Here is a 22,397-nt window from a genome sequence, read left to right on the forward strand (position 1 = left end):
TCCCAAATTCCCCCCACCCCCTCTTCTTACCCCACTGCCCCCTCCCACCTACCTCTTATTCCCCCCAAGGCCACCACCTCATCTTACATGTGCATCTTCTCCAGTGTCCGGGCACCTAATTAGTGGAGCCACGCCTTGCAGCTCCTCTGATTAGGTGGGTGGCCCTTCAGTCGCTCGTGTGCGGCTGCCCAGGCATTCACCTTTAGAGGGAACTATCCATGGACCATCTGAATGGAGCTTGCGAACCACTGGTGGTCCGCGAACCACAGTTTGTGAACCTCTGACCTAGTGTATTTCAAGACCTTCATCCCTATAGGGGACAAAGAATATATATTTGCCATTGTGGAACCATTCCAAAGAGACATGAACATGGATTACCTTCTATAGATTTTTATATCCAGTACAGGCACTAATTACCAGCAAAGACATCTGAAGGAAGGTAAATTTTTCTTCATGCATGTGGAGGGAACATGTTTGTCTAAACAGATACTGGAAGAAGACTTGGTCTCTCAGATTATGGTTGAGTATGACACATTTAGGATTTATGCATCTGCCTCACATGTGGTCTTGGCTTTTCCGAAGTATGGAGTATGGCGGAGTGAGCCATGTTTAAGGGAGTTGAAGGGCTGTTAGACCACATGCAGTTTATAAAGGTGGAGTCCAGACCAAAGCATTAATATTTGTTTGTGTTCTCTTAATAGCAGATGCCAGAAGAAAGCAGAAGCAGGTATGGATTTGTGGTCATTCGTATGTTTTCTGGGCAGAAAAACGGGCACTCGTAAGAAGCTTTGGCCCACAGCTGGGCATTCGAGTGGAGGATGCCAAATTGCACTGGATAGGAAAGAGCGGCATGATGTGGGATCAGTTAATACCCACTCTGTTTCATGCACGAAGGCGTCTGCCAGATCCTGATGTGCTGGTGATACACCTGGGAGGAAATGATCTGGGGACAACAAAATTTGTGGATCTTATCATCCGAATTAAGAAGGATTTAGGATTTATCAAGCACACATTCAAGAATGTCATTCTGGTCTGGTCAAACATTGTGCCCCGAAAGGCATGGAACCAAGAAGAGACGTATAGATTCATGGATAAGAACAGAAAAAAAGTCAACAGGGAAATTGGCAACTTTATGAAGTTTATCGGAGGGTGTGTGATCAGACACGATTCCCTTGTACCAGAGTCTCCGGGTTTATTCCATCTAGATGGTGTCCTCTTATCTCAAAGTGGTACTGATGTCTTCAACCTGGATTTACTGAGTGTTTTGGAGACTTTGATATGACTTTGGAGCAAGTTTGACATTATTGGCCATGTTTTTGACAAGTAAGAACCTCACCAGGGGTAGGGAATACACCATAGGAGGATTCCTAATGATATGGGGATACTTTGGTAGTGATTGGAGTTGCCATCTCTCATGTGGGGGAAGCAGTACTGGTTGCTGAATACATTTAGGAGGTTGATAATAGTGTTCTGGCACATAATATTTGTTACCCCACTATTAAAATGAAATGTTATTCCCAGATGCTAAGCTTTGTTGTTCTGGAAGGTCTATTTAACATCTTATTTTGAGCTTAATTTGATTAATTTATGTAACTTGTTTAAAGGGACACTGCCAAATAGTTTTTACCTCCATTTTAAATACACTATCTTCTCTGTGTAAAATCATTCAATAGTAGGTAGCTTTGTGATAGGACCTAATGTATAATTGAACTTTTTGAAGCATTTCATTATTAGAGATACAGTAATACGAACTATATGGACATATTCACGATGACATTTTCTGACACAGTATGCAACTTTAAAGGTATGTAAAATCGAAAGGTAGGTTTTCTGGCAGAGCAGGATGTTGTAAGTTGAGGCTTCGGGGTTCTATTCCCAGCTCTGTCACTGATTTATTATGGAAATAAGTCAGTTAACTTCTCCTATCTCTGTTTACCTGTCCGTAAAATACATAATAATTACCTCAGAGGGATATTTGACAGTTACTGTAGAAGTTCAGTCTTGTTACTGTGAAAGTATAGACTCTTGACATAATGTCTTTTTTAAATAACAAACTATTTTTAAAGACTTGAATTTGTTACAGTATTTTTGTTTTTTTAAGATATTTGAAAACAGATTCTTTCCTTCCCAATTTTGTCCTTTTCCATCTTTCCAACAGTTTTCCTCTATCTAACAAAGCATAAAATTAACAATTTTGTGCTTGCCCCAATATCTTTGTTTTCAGCATAGCCCTGGCAAAAGTGTCTGATGCTCCAGAACCAGTAAGAGGCATTCTTGCTTTTATTTTGCTCCTTCAGAATTGAGGCCTTTTAAAACTTTCTCATATTGTGGATTTTCTTCTTCTTTGAAACTGCTTTACTGATTCACTTGAAACTCAGGTTTTTTCTAATGTTAAATTGCTATAAACTGCTTGACAGTGTCTCTTTAACTTAGTGATCATGTAGAAAACGACAGCATTTTCCTTCCAGTAATTGTTGCGGTATATTTATATTTTTGTTGTAGGGAAAAAGCTTTGGGCCTGGTTTACAGTTTACTTTTTGCATATAGCCAACCAGCACTATAATTTAATTTTGTTAGTTGGGAGTGCTGAGCTACAAAAAATCAAAATATTGTGAAATGTGTTAGCAAATATATTATTCCTTGTAGTTAAGATTTAAAAAATTAAATTTTGTAGAAAAGAATTTTAATATTTCAAAAATCTCCATCTTCTCTCCTGTCTCAGTTCCCATTGTCAAGATATGTATTACATAACGTTCATTAATTTGTATTTAAAGTAGTTTTGGTCAATGGACTCAAGGAACCTGTTTTATTTTCTTAAATGAAGACTCCTGTCAGTATTTTGATAGCTCCTTGATGCAGCAATTTGCATTTGGAAATTCCTGTTTGACAGGACTTGAGAAAGGAACTGCTTTAACCTTACCAGGTGCCCCTTCTCCCCATTTTCTCTTTAATCAAGTCTTCTTCCAGAAAGATATTGGTTATGCAGGGAATTGCCTGCAAAAGGACACTTGTCAGAGACAGGATATAGGTGAGTATTAGGAGTGGAGGAGTGTTCATTCTCCACTATTCTGGCCTTATGTTATTCAAATTCCCAGCCTCGCCAACTTTTTGGAGGAGGAATAAGGAAGCTGCAGTTTAATAGAAAACACCACGCTCTGTATACAGGACTCTAAGGCAAAAGTAATAGAATATAGGACAGTGTGCAGCCTAAAAGTTAGTTTGGTGAAGCTTGCAGTAGGGACATTGGAAAAGATTTGAGTAATCATCTCAGTTCTTGAATACCTCTGAAGGTTTCCCTCCTCTGCAGGGCAAATCTGTAGCCTTTAGAGGAACTGGGGTTGACTCCCTCACGCTCTGGGAAAGGTTCTGCTCAATACATACGTATCTGCTCAATACATGCGTAGAAGCACTTCCAGCACGTATGGCATGGGTACGTTTTGTACCCTGCACTTGGATTAGAATGTTTCCCAATGGAAATACCTACTCTCTGACGAGGTCTATGGTCCTATTTATACCTTTCTGATGTTGGACAATGTTGATTAATGCATTTAATTTGTATAACTTGGTGACTGTGTTTTACAAATAAAGTTGTAGCCTTTACTTTCTAGTCATCTTGTGGTGTTTTAATGAACACATGACATGGAAGGATGTGAGTTGGCAAATTCCTTTTTGAGATAGTGTCTTTGTGACTATTAACTACAGCCTGTTGAAATGTTAGTGGGTACTAAAACATTCTAAAATTACTTCCATAACCGTTTCTAACTTAGTCTGTAGAGTTCAAAAAGTTTAAAAGCACATGAAAGTTAAATACCTTACTTAAGACTTTTTTTTTTTTTTTTAAAAAGGCAATAGCTCTTAATACAGATAGTTCAGCCTGATCAACACATATTTGTGACTGAATATGACTTTGTTGCTATAGTTTTTGTTAAGGCAGTCAGTTGGTATTTAGTAATTGCTGCGGTTGAGTATCTGTTTTTTTATATATTTCAACCTTTGGTCAAAATGTAGTAATTAAGGTGCATAGCATTAATTGTAAATTTTGTTGTTTATTGTTACGCGATAGCAGTGGTGAATATATGTTGTCAGGATTTCTTCTCTTTCGTATTCTCTCCATTTGGTGGTACTCATGGAGTTACTGAGATTGGTTTGCAGAAACCATTGCCTTGTTGGTCTTTTTGCGCAGGTTTGCCTGACAGTGCTTGTACGCACACTGTGCATGTAAACTTCTTCTGCAGGATCTCTTTTAGTTTGCAGAATTCCGTTGGAGTTCTTGTTCTGGTCTGTAGGTAAGTAACCCTTTTATCTAGTCAAGGGAGACAATATCTCAAAAGATGGTGCTAATGTATTGATTGTTGGGATTAGTTTCTTTAGCATCTTTTCTTATTTTCGTTGGTTTTATCAAAAATAGGTGGTCTGAGTTTTCTGTTCATGTTAATGAAGATATGTAGTTGTCTCAATAGGTCTGTTTGCTGATATATTCTTTTTGTAAATGTGTACACTTAAAGCTGATCTGGGGATAGAAGATAGTCATTGGAAATTTGCTGAGTACATGCTGAACATGAATTTGCAATTTTGTATTTGATTTGCATTAGCCTTTGTTGCCTGGGAGATGTTTGTATCCAAGGGTGGTCAAATAGTTTCTTCATAACAGCATCCTTCTAGTTAGATTCTGGCAATTAGCCACAAACCCTAGTAGGGGACAGGACAGTGCATTGCTGCCCCATCCTAGGGAGAGCTCAGAAAGGGATTGTGCCTCGTGCATGCACAGTTTCTTCTTGGTACAGAGAGGGAGGAGTGCAGAGGCTGCACTATCCCATAGGATGGTATGACCAATTTTCCTCTCCCAGCCTGTGGCCCACATCGCCCACCCCAATGGAACAATGTGTTTTCTACATGGGGATAAGCATAAATGGGAGGAAGGGGAAGTTCACCATTGTAGTACATGGCAAAGAGGAGGTGTTGCATTGACTTGCACATCCTCTGGAGCAATAAGCACCTTCCAGGGTGCAGGGAAGCAACAATCCCTTAGCTTCCCCAAGCATGGGACTGAGATTGCCATGACACTTGTGCAAGACTTGCCTTGAGAGAAAAGGTCCCTTGAGCCCTCCCCACCATCTTTTATAATGTTTTTTGGCATGGTTCAAAAGTTTAGTTCATGTTGCTCTTCGAAGTAATCACACTTGATTTTTGCTCTTCATTGCAGTGTACTAACTGCATTATAGTTATGACTGAGAAAGTGCTTCATTTTAAGGCTGTGTTTTCAGACTCTCTATACAGTATCTGTATTATAGAGGTGTGCCAGTTCCACTATAGTTGTTTGAGTAGATCCACAATTAATCTGCCTGTTTCATGCCAGTAGAGATGGGAATAGTGTTATGCTAGATTGATTACTGCAGGTTTGGTTATGCATGAACTGACAACTACTTACATTGACTACTAGTAGCTGTATATGCACCACCATTTAATGAGAGAGTAGGATTTTTTGAGCAGTCAGATCACTTGCATGCATCCTGCCTTAGACTAGCTTGACAATGTGATTTATCTCTCTGAGCTGCTTGATGATTTTACAGGGCCCCTCCCAGGCAGCTTGGAGTTTATTCTGCCACATTGGAATGAGTGCCATAACTTTTTGTTCCCTATTCCTTGTGACCTGGCCTGTGCCATGTGCTCATACCAGACAGTCTCTCTTTCTCTCTTAGGCTTTTAATAGATTATCCTAAGCAAAATCCAGGAGTTCTGTGAACCTTTTTCTAAACTTCCCCTTCAGGAGAGGTCTTAAGCTCTCACTTGGTTCTAGGGTGCCACACCCTCCTTCCAAAGAGCAGTGCAAAAGGGGAAAATTGGATTCTTAGTGAATTTCTCTATAGGCAAACAGCAGATACAGTAGACACTTGTCCTGATCATGTGACTGCTGATCTACAAACTTTTCCAGCAGTATTTTAAGTGTCTTATTAAATCTTTCCACCAGTCCTTTGGCTTGAGGGTGATGTGCAGTGGTCCACAAGTGTCTGACCCCATGTTTCTCCCATAAGCCCTGGTGAAGGGTTGATATGAATGAGTCCCTGAGGAACTTGTGGGTGGGGGGAAGCCCACCTTGCTGAAAATTGGCAAAAGAGCATCAGTATCTGTTTCTGCCTCTATGGAAGACAAAGCTGCAGTCCTGCAGGATAGCAAGTAGCATAATCTATCACCTCTAGTATAAATTTCTTTCCAGTCTGGGTCTCCTTACTACAGAGTCCCACAATATCCATGGTCAGCTTCAAAAAAGGTTCCTCTACTCTAGGTAGTGGCCTCTTGGCTGCTTTACTATTCTTGAGCTTTTTCTACCTTCTGGTAAGAATCACATATTTTGAGTATTTTTTGATGCCTGAAACTCCAGAGCAGTAAAAATTATGCAATAGCCTGTGTTTTGTATGCTGGATCTCCAGATGCCCTGAAAAAGGGATATCTTCAGAGAAGTTTAACATCTTAAGATGATACTTCTTGGACACCACTAACTGTTTCTTGATACTCCAAGTCTCTGTCTCTCCTGGGGAAAACCATTCCCTGTAAAGGAGTTGCTTATTCCACAGGAATGTCTCCCTGCATTCCTCAGATAAGAGGGCTTTCAGCACTGGGACTGGCCACTGCAGCCCTCGCCAGCGGTGGCACCAGCACTCCAAGCCCGTGCCTGGGGCGGCAAGCCGCAGGGGGTGCCCTGCCAGTCCCTGTGAGAGTAGCAGTCAGGCTGCCTTCGGCGGCTTGCCTGCAGGAGGTCCACAGATTTGGCAACAATTCGGCGGCGAGTATGTTGAATCCGCAGGACCGGGGACCTCCTGCAAGCAAGACACTGAAGGCAGCCTGCCTGCCTTGCCAGAGGCAGCAAAAAAGCTAGAGCCTCCCCTGGCCCTCACCTTCTCTAAGGAGGGTTTGGAACACAGCTGCCAGGGCAGGGAGTGTAGCCTGCTCCTCCCTGCTAAACTTTTCCCCTCTCTTGGCTGGGATATCATCCAAAGCAACACTTAACTTAGCATATTCACACAGGCTGGCGGGGACAGTTGTGCCAAATGGCAGGGGAACAGAGGTGGTCTCTCAAATAAATAGGCCCAAGTCATTTTTAGGAAGGAACTGCGGATCTTAATTTTTTGCATAAAGAATTTTTGTTTCTTGCTGCTGCAGTGTTGTGGCTTGTATAGATGAAAGACTTACAATGTCCTGTTAGGTCACACTTATAAGCATAACAAGTATGTCATTAGGCATCAAGTGTACCTCATTTTATTTGTTATACCATGACATTTAAATAGGCTTTTTGATTAGTGAGCCTAATCTCCGTTTCTTCAAAGTAGAGTTTTCGGGTTTTTTTCAGTCTTGCCCCATTCATTATCCTTCTGATTCTGTTACGAGTCTGAAGTTGCTGTAAGGTCACTTGTGAAACTAGACTCTGCATAGTAAAGGTTAAGTATCTGAGTGCTCCCAGGGATTAATGGCTATGTGCCATAAAATCTTCCCAAAGATGCGCTAATTATAGAAGTGACAGAAAATGCTAAAGGTTCATGCTCTGTAAGGAGTCACATTGAGACTGTTTCAATACGAAACCTTACCTGTGCAAAGAGTTAGTAGAAATCCACCATTTCCTGTGTTTCATTAACATTTTTTGTTGTCTGAATTTCCATTTTTAAGATTAAGATGTCTTCCCTGATATTTCCCTCCTAGTTTATTATTACGATGTCTTGTACAAAAGTGTCCTAAATAAGGGATTTTCAGAAAACAGCTAGTATTGATCATTTACTTTGGTTTTGCTTTATACATGTATGTTGTATATAAAAGGAGTGACTAGAATCTTGTGAACTCTCGCGTTCATGATATGAGTGTCTGGGTGGCTAAAATTCACTTCTCGTAATTACAGTTGTCTGGTAGTGAGTATACTCTTCTGTTCCTTTAGGAAATTTTACAGGGCTAAGAATGTTTAAACCTCCTTGAGAAATTTCTTTTGGTTTATGTGCCGTTTCACATACTTTCATTGCCACATGTGATAAGTGTTTACAACTTTTAACAAAGTATCGTAGATGTCTTTATGGACCAGTAAAGTGCCTGAGTGGCATGAGCTAGAAATGACACCAGATTGATAATGTATATACATTTTTATGAACCAGGCAACATAGTCTTTTTAATAATCTATCAATCAGCTTCTACACTAGGAATATTTAGTCTATTAATAGATGAATTGTACAAGAAGCCTGTATAAACTTTATATATAAAATAAAACAGTATTACCTACTGGCTCTGAATAGGTGCCATTGGATTTAAAACTTTGTGCCACATATCCTGCATAGAACAATTAACATGCAACACATGCTAAATGAGTCCATTACTACTTGGTGGAAAATATAAAATCTGTCACTGCTCTGTTATAATTTTTTTATCGTGAAAAATTAATGATCAAAAATATTAGTGATACATTTTTAAGGAACGTTTTTTCAGTAGTTTTAAACCACTTTTGAACGTGTGTGATTGTAAAACACACCACAATATGCCATAGGTTTTTCTAGTATTTATGGGGTAGATAAGGTTATTCATTGAAGGGCAGAGAGTTCTAAAAATGAAGTTTTTACTTCTTGAAAAGTTTTCTACACTCTCTCTTTTATTGCTTGTTGTAACTAAAAATTACTTGGCTTAAAGATACGTGATTCAGGTTTATTCCGTAGACCTGGATGAGGCTGTTTACCTTTGACTCATTTAGCAGAGTTTGGTGAGTTGATGATACAGGTTTGCATGCCTTTTTTCAGTTATCCTTGTTTCAGTTGGGTGACTTCAGGCTTTGAAATAACTGGCTGGGAGGAGCCATTCTGTGTTGGGAGCAGAAGAAAGGAAAGGATGAGGGGAGAGCCAGGGGCTTTGGTTTATAGCTTCTAAGATCTATGGGAGCACGGGTAGCAGCAGAACGTGGGACAGACAGCAGAGGCCTCATATATAGTTCCTAAGCCCAACAGAGACTAATGAAGAGCTCCTGAATTCCGTGTAGACTGTCATTGAGCAACTCTTGGGAAACATTCTAAAAACAAACAATTTCCAATACTAATAATATAGTTAAGCTTCATTTACTCCCCAGAAATGTACTTATCCGTAACATCAGAGTGCTTGTGAAAAGAATGCTGTTTTAAAGCCAAAATTACTAGAAAAACCAAGAAGTTCAAAGTAGGTGTGCTAGAGTACAGTTATGGAAGTTGTAGTGTCATAAACCAAATGAAGCTAGCTAACACAGGCACAAAGATGCAAATGCCTGATGTAAAGCATAGCTAATACATACGCTGTTAAGGCTAGAATCTGTGGTAACAGCCTCCCAACTTCTGTCGGCTTAAATTTTAATAGTTCATATCATTTTTAGAGTAGATCCTTATTATTTTCAGATGTAGCAGCTCAGTCTTAACCTTTTCCAACAGTTTAAATAATACATGCATCGCAGAAGAGGACTTTCTTTTACAGTTATTCTCTTATAAAACTCTTGTGCATAAACAAAAGGTAGCAATACACTGAGTTCTTCGCCAAAGTATATTTAGTGTGGTGCAGAGTAAGTCTTCTTGGCCCATTACTTGTGCCATTGTCTTTATCTACAACATTCTGGATATTAATCAATAACTTTAAGACACAGAAGCTGTAGGATCAATGCTGGTCTAAACCCAGGTCTCTTCTTATTTGGCGTTAACACTGCAAAACTCGGTGTGAAAAATATATTAGATTGCTGATGTAAATAATATCTGGATATACCCATTTTAGAGTATTTTCTGATGCTCTTGATTTCAGAGTTCAAAATCTCAGATTAGGTTTGATCTTGCATCTCGGCCATCTTTCCTGTTCCTGTGTTCTCCGTAGTACATGGTTGACAGCAGAAGTATTTGCTTGAGGTATTGGCTCATTAACTATTAGCTTGTAATTGTGTGGTTTATTTTCTGCTTTTAAGCTTTCTTCCGGTACTGTCATATGCTGTCGCAGAGAGATAGCCAAAACAGTTTCAAGTAAAACCATGCTATAAAAATCCAACTATTTTAAAAATAAATAACTCTGAACACACAATATGTTCAGAAAAAGATCCATTCTGTGACGCAACAAAGATGTGCACTATCTTGAGGATTTTGTTATGTCTGAGATGCTGGCAAATGAAATAAAGGCTCAAGAGTACTAGTTCAAAGACTGATTATTTAGAGACAGGATTTGCTCATGAAAGAGATCAGATAATTTTATGGTACTCCTTTTGCACACAACCTGAATGCTGATTTGCATGGAGTATAATGGCATTCTTGATTGGAAGAATTGGCTGTTTTTGTATGGGAGGGTAAGGCTTCTGAGAAATAGTCAAGATTAGAAACTGGTATGAGAGAGAACCATTTAGTTGCTTGTAAAACTTTGTTTGGAATGTTTTGATTAATTTAACGTGTTAATCAAGAGGATGCACTTAGCCATCGTTACAGCTTAGGGATAGAGAAAGTTGGTTTTATGTCATCTTTACAACTCCTCTGAACCTGAGGTCAGTCAAGGACCAGGCTATTCCCTATTATACATTAGAGCACCCTTAAGACTGCTCTAATTTATGCTCAGCTGCTTGTGACCCTAATCAGTTATTCTGGCAGCTGGAGATCTCTGGGGCATAGAAATACCCTGGCCGCCCCCCCTTTTCCCTGACCCACACCTACTGCAGCAGGGGCTGGAGATGTGTGGCACTGGACACTCCCCCGTAACTCCATGTCAGCGGGGGGATGTTGGAAGAATCCTTCACCAATCAGTTTTGATGCCATTGTGTCTGTTTTGTGCTGTCAGTATAGGTCCAGGATCCTGGACTCCAGTTCTTCCTCAAACACCTGGAAATGTTATGGTGGGTCAGTTCCTTTCCTTTCAGTTCAGCCATTCTTTGTTGTCCCAATCCTGTCTCTGTTACACTTTTTATGTTTAATTATATGGCTACAATCACGTGTTTAATTTAAAAAAATTACTATTTGTGCAAAATAGATCAGGTTTCAAAGAAACTACCACAGATGTATCCACCCTATCCTTAGGCAAAAGCTTGAAACTGGAGATGGGCTTTGCTGTGTGCCTTCAAGGTCAGCAATCTTAGGCTCTCTCGGAACAGTTGAGAATGAATTCCAGAGTTTAGGACCATCCACAGAGAACTCATGTTCTCTTCACTTCTGCCTTTAAAAATAAATGTCTGTAAGGAAGTATCGAGTGAGGTAGTTACTGTACAACAAAGTATTCGGGATTGAAAGTGTTGCACACTTAATTAGGAAGAAATTTTCTGATGCATTTTGATATGGAAATTTTTGCAGTCTATTCACCTTTTACTGAATTATTTTACAATTATTTTATAGTTGGCTAATCCAGTAACTTCTTTGATGTAACTTGATATGCACTAACCACAAATTAAAATCACTAACATTTTTCTTATTTTGATTTACTCTAGATTTAATTGGTGTTTTTTTTTTATATAGTTTATGCGTTTAAAACAGTGTTTCCCCTCTGGACCACTGTGTTGGAAAAGTAGGCTTCATTTTAGGTCTTAGTTACTGGCTCACTCTGGCTAACAGGGCAGGGAATGCTGAGGAGGGAAAGGTATGTGCCTTGCACTGCTACCCTGAGATGAATTTCAGCTGATTAGGGAATCCCTTGACTGAATCTGAAAGGATATATAGTCATCAGTCAAAAGGCCCATAGTGATAAAGTAAAGGAAGTGATCTTGAAGATGTACCTTTCTTTCCAAACATATTCTCAGTTTTAGTCTTTAGAGGTATGTGACTCTTGAGGGAGTTAGCCTAATTCACAAAACTCTTTCTGCTTTGTGATTTGCGTGATTTTGAGAAAATTTGGTTTGGCTATACACTAAAAGGATGATATGCATGATGTTTTGACAGTTTCTGTATTTCCATAGATCCATAGACTCTAGGACTGGAAGGGACCTCAAGAGGTCATCGAGTCCAGTCCCCTGCCCTCATGGCAGGACCAAATATTGTCTAGACCATCCCTGATAGACTTTTATCTAACCTACTCTTAAATATCTCCAAAAGATGGAGATTCCAACAACCTCCCTAAGGCAATTTATTCCAGTGTTTAACTACCCTGACAGTTAGGAACTTTTTCCTAATGTCCAACCTAAATGTCCCTTGCTGCAGTTTAAGCCCATTGCTTCTTTGTTCTATCATTAGAGCTAAGGTGAACGAGTTTTCTCCCTCCTCCTGATGACACCCTTTTAGATACCTGAAAACTGCTATCATGTCCCCTCTCTGTCTTCTCTTTTCCAAACTAAAATAAACCCAATTCTTTCAGGCCTTCCCTTCATAGGTCATGTTTTCTCAAGACCTTTAATCATTCTTAGTTGCTCTTCTCTGGACCCTCTCCAATTCTCCACATCTTTCTGAAATGCCGGTGCCAGAACTGGACACACCTACTCCAGTTGAGGCCTAACCAGCGCAGAGTTAGAGCGGGGAGATGACTTCTCGTGTCTTGTTTACAACACAACTGTTAATGCATCCCAGATTACATTTGCTTTTTTTGCAACAGCTATCACACTGTTGACTCATATTTAGCTTGTGGTCCACTATGACACCTAGACTTTCTGCCATACTCCTTCCTAGACAGTCTCTTCCCATTCTGTATGTGTAAAACTGATTGTTCCTTCCTAAGTGGAGCACTTTGCATTTGTCTTTATATGAAACTTCATCTGTTTACCCTCAGACCATTTCTCCAATTTGTCTAGATCATTTTGAATTTTGACCCTGTCCTCCAAAGCAGTTGCAATCCCTCCCAGTTTGGTATCATCTGCAAACTTAATAAGCGTACTTTCTATGCCAACATCTAAGTCGTTGATGAAGATATTGAACAGAGCCGGTCCCAAAACAGACCCCTGCGGAACCCCGCTTGTTATACAACAACTTGCCTTTATCCCTGTGTAAATGGCTTCCTTGGGTATTCTCTCTTTTCTGAAGTTTCCCTTGCAGTGACAGGACTTCAAAACTGTACAAAGTTCAGCCATATAAAGGTTGCAGAGTCCGGCCACGCAGGTTACTACAGTGATTCCTGTTGCTGCAGTTGAGGTTTAGTGTATCTCAAAGTAATTACATGTAAACCAGAAGTATAAGAGAAATTGCAAAGTTGTATATTATTTTTTAATAGATGATTTATACTGGAGACTGGAATGATTACTTTTTTAGTGCAGGAATATCAACATGAAATTAGAGAGACTGAAGTTTCCTGTATTGTAGACATACAACACTTTGCTGCAACAAATTGAAAGGTTTACTTTTTTTTTTTTTAAATATGTACATTAATTAGTCTAGCAGAGGACATATAACTACTCACTCTGAAAGTGTGATCTGCAGAAAAAATTCTGTTAATCCACCGAACGGCTAATGTATTTAATGTTACAATCAAAGAAAGTGATTAAGAAAATCTTGGCAGAGAGTTGATTTACATGATCACTTTTTTCTATCACACTTGCTAGTATTGAATCCGAAGTGAAAATAGTATTTGCTTAGTAACCGTAAATTACAGGTCACACATACACATCTACCACAATATAACGCGACCTAATATAACATGAATTTGGATATAATGTGGTAAAGCAGCGCTGGGAGTGGGGCAGGGCTGAGTGCTCCGGCAGATCAAAGCAAGTTTGATGACGGTTTCACCTATAAATAATGTCGTAATTTCCTGAGGACAGCATTATATTGGGGGTAGAGGTGTAGCTAGTAACCACTTTACTGTGGTAATCTCATTTGATATTGTTTAATAATAATAATGTTTATTAGTCATCCCAAGTTAATTATCGTGATTATTACATAGCGCTTACCGGTTTGCTACAAAGGAAAATATCTTTTTCGAAATATCATCTAGCCTTTTTGCAAAGTATATGGAAATTGGTTTTGGATCTAATTGAGTGTAGTTACCCAGTAATCTGTAGGAATCTATCAATGTTTCTTACATTATATGTATCAAGTGAAACCTATGAATTAGAGTAACTGCAATCAAGCTGCAGCTAGCCATATTCTTTTGTTTTCCCAGACTAGTTAGGCCGGTTTAACTGAATTACAATAGAAGTTAATTAACTTATACAGATTCTTCTTACAGTTGTCTGACTTTATCTCTCTAAATGTGTGTGTATAAAGCAAAAGTGATTATCTGCTAAAGCCAAATAAATAATTTAGCCAGGAGAAAATATTCTGAAACTTTTCCTAGATATTAAGTAATTTTATTATAAGTAAATGCCTAATATTAGATACCTAGTGTGACCCTGAATGGTTACTTCATATTATAACACTGCTACATATTCTTAGTCTACTGAAATATAAGATTAACATTACTCCTGATCTACAACAGTTAATTACGGTAAGAATTGCTGCTTTTCAAAGGAGAGATGTAGCTAAAAATGCATCCTCTGTGACATAAGGCTTCCCCCCTCTCACACACATTTTTAGCTGAACGATGGTAATAATCATGAAATCAGCTGGGAAGAGTAGGACCAGAGAGAAAACTTTAGGCTCTTAACCCCATCTAGTAATTAGTCGTCAGCAAATGCCCTGTTTCTAAGTTCGTTCACATATATGTTTATGTTTGCAAATACACAAAATAACCAGTCAGCATCTCATTTTTGTTACTTAAATGAGAGGAAACTATAAAAAGTACAGTTGTGCTTCATGATATGTTGTTTTTCGGTTTGAGGTTTTTTGGGTTTGATTTTTGCAAATACATTTATCTAAGATGTACTGACATTTTACATTTCACATTTTTGTACAGTCTTCTGCAGTTGGAAAATGATTTTTGTCTTGTGACTGAGCAACAGTCCTTTCGTAAGATTATTAAATAACAAAATCCTGAATTAACACAGGCTTTTTTAATCAGCTGTATTTTTAATTACGATGACTGGAAGCTTTGCTACAATTTGGAACACATACTAAGCAGTAATTATCTGGAAAGGCAGTTACAAAATGCACGTACATCATATGCTCAACATTTTTTAGGGTGTAAAAGAAATCTTGGACAGTTCCCCTGCTCACACACACAAATGGCATTCAGTAATAACAAAAAACGATAGTCTAATCCCAGGTCCTAGCATTAATGTAATATCTTACATTTGTTGCCTTCAGTTAGAAAGGTAACATCCCAGGTCCAGTTGTTTTCATCCTTTTCCAATTATAGCAACTTTTGAATGACTGCTGTATAAACTTCAGGCTATATATTCACATTTATTGTACCTCTTCTTCTGTATGTCTGAGTAACTTAATAGTTTATGAAAGGCTACTGCTTATTTTATATCCCGTACACTATGGATCTTGTTCCTGCTTGTTGTTTTTGACTCTCACTATCCCTTTGTAGCTTTCTAGAATTTACTTAAAATAGTTTTGATCTTTTTGTTTGGGGTGAATATAAAGGAGCAACATACAAACTTTTATCTTGGACTATATTCAGATCCAAACAATTGTGTATATAGTTATGCTTTTCTCTTTGGTAATATGTTTTGTGCTTAAGTTTACAAACATTGTTAATGAAAAGAATACTAATAAAATAACAGTAGTGATGTGAATGCAGGGCATTTCCTGGAGATTAACCCATTGATCTTAGAGGTCAAAGTGTTCCTCAGAATATCTCCCAACTGGACGGAAATCCCAAAGAAACATACTCTCTCAATCATTATTGCTTTATTAAGTTTTTTTCATTTTCAAGAGCTTTCTTTTAAGATATTTTGAAAAACTAAATATAGCCAATGTTTGGGAAGTTTTGTTCAGATATATACTTGTGATCAACAAAACGAATTGTGAAAACTTTTAAAACTCAGTGCTGTGCAGACTTTTGTGATGAGTGTGTATATGCCTGTACGTGTTAAGAATCAATCAAAGAGTATTAACTGACATGTAGTTCATTATGCAGAGGGAATACTCTGGTTGGTAGTTACCCAGTCTTCCTTACATGTGCTCAGCTATACGTTTTTAGAGAGAAGAGGTGAGACTCTTGGGAGAGGAGCTGTGAACATGGTGAATGTTATGTTGGACTGTTAATTTTAACTTTGTCAGAAACTGGCTGCAGTAGTGAACAGGAAACTCCAACGAGTCGAAGAGCAATACTGGACTTTTCCATCATGTGGAGGAAAGAGAATGAATCAGTACCTGACCATCAAGTTTTGAAGTAAAGAAGCTTGTGTGCACCTGCCTTCAGTCAGATTTGGCCACTAGAACAAGTAAAGAAATGAGGAAGGTGGGATGCAAAACTCCTGAAAAATGAATACGTCATTAGAGAAAATAAAGTCGTCCTCACAAGAGACGATGAAACCAGAAAGTGAAATCTGAGGAAACTGGAAGGAGAGATGGGGACCAGAGACTGTGTTCCAAAGGGGCATTGTGGAACTGGATACCCTAACCAGTGAATAAAACAGCAACCGATAGAACAAAGCAGCCAAGAGACTTTAGGAAGAATAGACAGATATTTACAACAGTTTACTTTGTTGTTCAGTGGACCAGGGATTATAAAAACAGCTGAATTTGGGAATGGACCAATCACACCAGTGTCATGATGTCTTTTATGGATGCTCACTGTCACCCAAATAGGTTAATCATACACAGATCATCTTAAAGAAGAAAAAGACTAGTAACCTGGAAAAGATTGTAATTCAGAAAGAAGAGTTTTAATTTTAAAGATCAAGGGAGAAAGGAAAAGGATGGATGGCTGCGTATGAAAGCTGTGGGGCACTTTGAGTTGATGTTTAAGGTAAAATACAATTTTCATACTAAAGTACTATTACTAATTTTTGTTGGTTTTGATGTTAGTGTGACATGAATAACTGGTGCTGAAGTCATGTAAATATTTATGAAAACATTTTTAGTAGCGTTAATGGAAATAGTGTTTGAGTTAAATCAAGTGTGAGAATTTGTGTGTATAAAGATTCCATGTTAAATCAAAAGGACATGTGCAAGACCGTCTAATCTGCATGAAGACAATGGGGAAACCTGCAGATTAGAAAGCACGTTGGGAGTTTGTGACTGTAATGTTTTAAGGACTGCTTTTTACCTGCGTATAAGGAAAGAGACTTTCAGTTGGGAACGTTTTTGTGCATAAATGAAATGTTATGTTTGGATTTATATTTGAATTAGATGAGAATCGACTATGTAAGCAGATATAGGAAATTTAGAAGTACTGATGCAGAATCGTAAAGGTTTCAAGAAATGATCTGTGTATAACTTAAGGTATCAAAAATAAACCAACATTTGTCTTGGATGTGATTCTGTTATTGCTCATTCATTCCTTCCTCCTTATTTCAGCGCTGAAAGCACCAATCAAAGGTATATTCTGATAGAGAAGCAGTCTGCTCTGTTGTTCATAATTAAGTTTAAAATATCACATGTGGGGTGTATCCATTTACTTCTGGCTGTTTACTAGGTTTTTCCATCCTTGTTGATAGAAAGTTTCAAACTACAGAATATCTGAAGACCAATTCACATTCATAGGCCAGCTGTTAGACCGTCATAATAGTTACATATTTGAATATTATCTTTTATACTAAGTTCCTTCAGAGTTTGCCATAAATTCAGCCTTCTGTTAGAGACTGAAACTAACTGTTTGTGGGTCTCAGCTGCACTTGTTGGTGATGAGATGGGCAGCCCCTTTTTAAAATTAGGATTGAAAGCACGGTTAGATTTTAATGTGAGCTGAGTGCATGGATACACCTTTAAATTTAATTCCTATATGGTTTTCTACATTTCATTGTGGCCTCTGCATTGCTTCTGAAAATTAACTTACATGGAAAAATTCATTTTATGTTCATATCTTACATTCTTAAAGCAAGGTGCAGGAATTTTAATCACTTTCTATCAAATGGCCCTGTAACAAAGCTGTCCAAAAGAGTGAGAGATAATTTTGTACCTGTGAATTTTGTTCTGCAGGTCCCAGCAGAGATGGTACCATCAGCGAGGATACCATTCGAGCTTCTCTCATTTCAGCAGTGAGTGATAAACTGAGATGGCGGATGAAAGAGGAAATGGATCGTGCACAAGCTGAGCTCAATGCCTTGAAGCGGACAGAAGAGGACCTGAAAAAAGGTCACCAAAAGCTGGAAGAGATGGTAACTCGCTTAGACCAGGAAGTGGTAAGCTGATTGAGAAATCAATGCCATATGTCTTGATTTCCATTAGTGAACTGAATCATATATGTGTACAGTCTGTTTTGAGTATAATGGATGTTTCCAGGCTTCTAGTATGTCAGTTTTAAAATGTCACCTTTTTTTAGTTGAGGGGTGTGTGTGTGTGTGTGTGAGAGAGAGAGAGAAAGCAAGAAAAGTAGATAGAAATGGAGTTAAGACTATTCAACTCAGTGTCCAGAATATCCACTTTATTTTATTTAGCCGTAGGGAAACTGTAATACATTTTGTTGAAGGAGGTATATTCCTGAAAATGATGCTGATGTGGGGATGTGTATAACTTTCTGCCTCCAACTTCTGAATAGTAATGGAGACAATTTTTACTATATCCTGGTACTATCACTGACTCACGTGGTCTTGTACAAGTCACCTTAGCCTCTCTGCTTTACTTTACCCATCTTTACAAAGAGAATGTGAAGATTAGTTAGTTAGCACCTGCTTATTGAAAATGCTATACAAGACATTATTTTTTTTGCAGCTATGTCAACTAAACTGGCAGGTGTATGACATTACAAAAAAATAAAAATTTACTGTATATACTCGTTCATAAGCTGAATATTTTTGGTAAAGTGACGCATCAAAGAGCAGGAGTCGGCTTATAAACGGGTCTACACCAAAATTTGATAATTTTAAACTCTATGGAATCATTGACTTGAATATCTAATACATTGTTGCTTTGTTTATCTGAAGTGTCTGCAGGCCTGGAGCTCCTCAGCTCCCTGTGGCCGTGGTTCACTGTTCCCAGCCAAATGGAAGCTGCGGGAAGTGGCGCCATTTGGCTGGGAACAGCGCACTGCAGCCACAGGGAGCTGAGGGGCTCCAGGCCTTGCAGACGCTCCAGGTAAACAAAACGTCCCACCAGTGGCTTACCCTGACAGGTCGGGAGCCAAAGTTTGCTGATCCATTTATTGATGTCAATACTGCAGCCTTTTAAAGTTGCAATGGCTTTGTTTAGTGGACTAGAGTGGCTTGAAATGGCCCTCATATGTCTCAAGCCAATATGAAAATATAACGTGCAGAATCGATGGAATCTCTAGTAAAATTGAAATAGCCTGTTATCCCTACAGACATGCCAATTTACAGGGTTTCTTTGAAATAAACAAAGAATAATAATAATTTGACAGTGATAAAGCAGGTGACATTCCCATAATAAAGTCCTACAAAATCTATAACTACAATAATCTGTTTTCATACTAGTATTTAAAATGAACAATGGTGAAATCAAAAGAAAAAGAGCATCTTATCATGCAGCGTTCACACTGAAAGTTGTTGAATATACAGAGGCAAACAACAATTGCGCTGCTGCTCGTGAATTCTGTATCAATGAGAAGCAAGTAAGAGAATGGCGAAAAAATAAAACACTAAAATACATGCCATGAAGCAAGAAAAAATGTCCAATGAGATGTGCTTCATTTCCTGAGCTAGAGAAAGATCTCAATAATTGGGTTGTTGAATGTCTACAAAATGGGTACATTGTCACTAGAACTGGAATTGGTCTGTGTGCTCTGCAAATGTCGAAAGAGGACAAATACAAGTCAGTAAAGCTGTCAGTGTTTGTTGCATCAGCGGGTTGATGTACTCGCTTCATGAGCCGTCATGGTCTCTGTCTTCATCAGCAAACAGATAGCACAAAAGCTTCCTAGAGATCTGGAATTAAAAATCAAATCTTTCCAAAGGTTTATTATAAAATATCAAAAGGAATATGCATTTGAATTGTCACAAATAGTGGCACCACTTCCCACAGCTCCCATTGTCTGGGAATGGCAAACCGCGGACACTGGGAGCTGAGGGGCTCCGTGCCTGCAGATGCTCCGAGTAAACAAAACGTCCCGACCAACCAGTAGCTTACCCTGACGGGCCAGAGCCAAAGTATTTCAGAGGTTGGAAAACAGAGTTAGCTTATGAAAGGGTCATACAGTTTTTGCTGTTTTTAGCTAACCATCTTGAAGGTTCAGCTTATAGACGAATGGGCCAATGAACAAGTATATACGGCAGTTAATCTAGTTCTTCCTGGTTCATGAGTAAGATTTGGTAATATTTTTGGAAGCTTCTCAAAATGTTATATTAGAAATAACAGTTGATATTAAAACTGATTACTGATTATATGTCAGGCTGTTGTATTAAATGAATTCAGCATTTAACCTCAAATGCACAAATGCTAGGTGGTTCTTCAGTGTTCAGCTTCTCTCTCCTCTACCTTTCCCACTCCAGGCCCCCTTCCACCATTCCCCTTTTTACCTTGCTCTCCATCCCATGCACATCATGTTTCTGATGACCATCTCTCTGATCCTGTGTCCCCTCTCTTCCCCCGCATAAATGATATGGAAAAAGGGCTACACGGTGAGGTGTCAAAATTGTAGACGATACAACATTTTTCCAGATAGTTAAGTCCAAAGCAGACTATGAAGAGTCACAAAGGGATTTCACAAAACTGGGTGACTGGGCAATAAAATGGCAGATCACGATCAGTGTTGTTAAATGCAAAGTAATGTGCATTGGAACATATAATCCCAACTATACATACAAAATGATGGAATCTAAATTAGCTGTTATGGCTCAAGAAAGAGCTCATGAAGTCGTCATGGATCTCTGAAAACATCCACTCAATGTGTTGCAGCAGTCAAAAAAGCTAACAATGTTAAGAACCATTAGGAAAGGGATAGAAAAGACAGAAAAATATCACAATGCCATTATAAAAATCCGTGGTACATCCACACCTGGAATACTGCATACAGTTCTGGTTGCCCCATCTCAAAAAAGATACATTAGAATTGGAAAGGTACAGCGATGGGTAACAAAAATGATTAGGAGTGTGGAACAGCCTCTGTGTGAGGAAAGGTTAAAAAGACTGGGACTTTGCTGCTTGGAAAAGTGACAAATAAGAGGAGTCTATAAAATCATGAATGGTGTGAATAAAGTGAATAAGGAAGTGTTGTTTACTTCTTCACATAACAGGAGAAGCAGGGGGCACCCAATGAAATGAGTAGGCAGCAAGTTTAAAACAAACCAAAGGAAGTATTTCTTCACATAACGCGCAGTCAACTGTAGCACTCATTGCCAGCGATGTTGTGAAGGCCAAAAGTATAAGTGGGGTCAAAGAAGAATTCAGTAAGTTCATGAAGGATAGGTCCATCAATGGCCATTCACCACATGCTCTGTGTGAGCGTAGTCTTTGACTTCCAGAAGCTAGGTGTGGACAGCGGGGGTTGGATCACTAGATAATTGCCTCTGCAGTTCATTCCTTCTGAAGCACCAGGCATTGGCCACTGTCAGAAGACAGGATACTGGGCTAGATGGACTATTGGTCTGACCCAGTATGGCTGTTCCTATGCTCTTAACCTCACTCACACTATGCCCTCACTTTGTGTGGTTGCTCACCTTCCTTCAACTACCTGTGGTGCTTGTCCATGGTGCATGGGAAGATTAAACAGGAGTTTCAGGAGGGGAGGGGATTAGAGTAGTCTGGGGGGAATGGGGCCCGGAACCTCTGCACTGAGACTTCTGCACATCAGAGGCTCTTCCTGGTACTGCTGCTTTGGTATACCAGGAAGCTGTGGCGGCAGTAGCAGCAGAAGGAGCCATTCACGTTCCAGTACCTCAGCATAAAAACAGTCAGTTCCCAGTCCTTGCCACTGTCTCAGCTCTTTGGTGCACTGTGGCAACAGCACTGGGGAGCATTTCAGTCTCCAGTGTCATGGCATAGAGGCACTGGACTCCATCCCTACCTCAGTCTCCCTGCATAGCCCTTGACCCTCAAGCCAACGGCCCCCACCCCCCACAACAAAAAGCCTCTTCCATCCCTCATGCCCACACATCCCTGTTAAACTAGTCATCATACTTGCTAATATCTCATTATGCCTCTGGCCACCCACATTTTTGCTCATCCCCTCATGGCTTCGAACTACATCTCTTCCCCAACCCCTACTTGCCATCTTGCTTCCACAGGGTCTCTGTTGAGCCAGAGCTAGTGAGTCTGCAAGAGAGCCTTGCTGCACTGGAGAATGGGGAACTGGACCTGTTAGAACTGGACAATTATAGGCTGATCTTGGCAAAACGTAACTGTAGGTTATCTTGAATGAAGGGGATAACTATTTTTGTGGGTTAACTTTACAAGACCAAAAGTATCTTATACCCAAGATATTATCCAGATATATGTGTAATCCCTATTTTGAAACTTGTGGGGATTTTGCTTCTTTAACTAAGAGGGACCTAAGAAAAAGTGAGGAAAGCAGGACAAAATTACAGAAAA

General features: G+C 39.2%; 1 protein-coding gene across 5 annotated transcripts in view; it reads left to right on the plus strand.

Annotated features, from left to right (window-relative positions):
- Positions 1 to 22,397, plus strand: part of TSG101 (tumor susceptibility 101) — a 52,796-nt gene that overhangs the window by 26,941 nt on the left and 3,458 nt on the right. For 3 of the 5 annotated variants that reach the window (XM_075065112.1, XM_075065111.1, XM_032765503.2), the window contains one exon: positions 17,895 to 18,097. In XM_075065112.1, coding sequence (XP_074921213.1) covers positions 17,895 to 18,097 — 203 coding nt within the window. Of the gene's footprint in view, positions 1 to 701; positions 3,606 to 17,894; positions 18,098 to 22,397 lie in introns of those variants that run through there. The other 2 variants (XM_032765501.2, XM_032765502.2) reach the window with 1 other exon arrangement.

This window comes from Chelonoidis abingdonii, chromosome 4, assembly GCF_003597395.2.
Source record: "Chelonoidis abingdonii isolate Lonesome George chromosome 4, CheloAbing_2.0, whole genome shotgun sequence".
NCBI lineage: Eukaryota > Metazoa > Chordata > Testudines > Testudinidae > Chelonoidis > Chelonoidis abingdonii.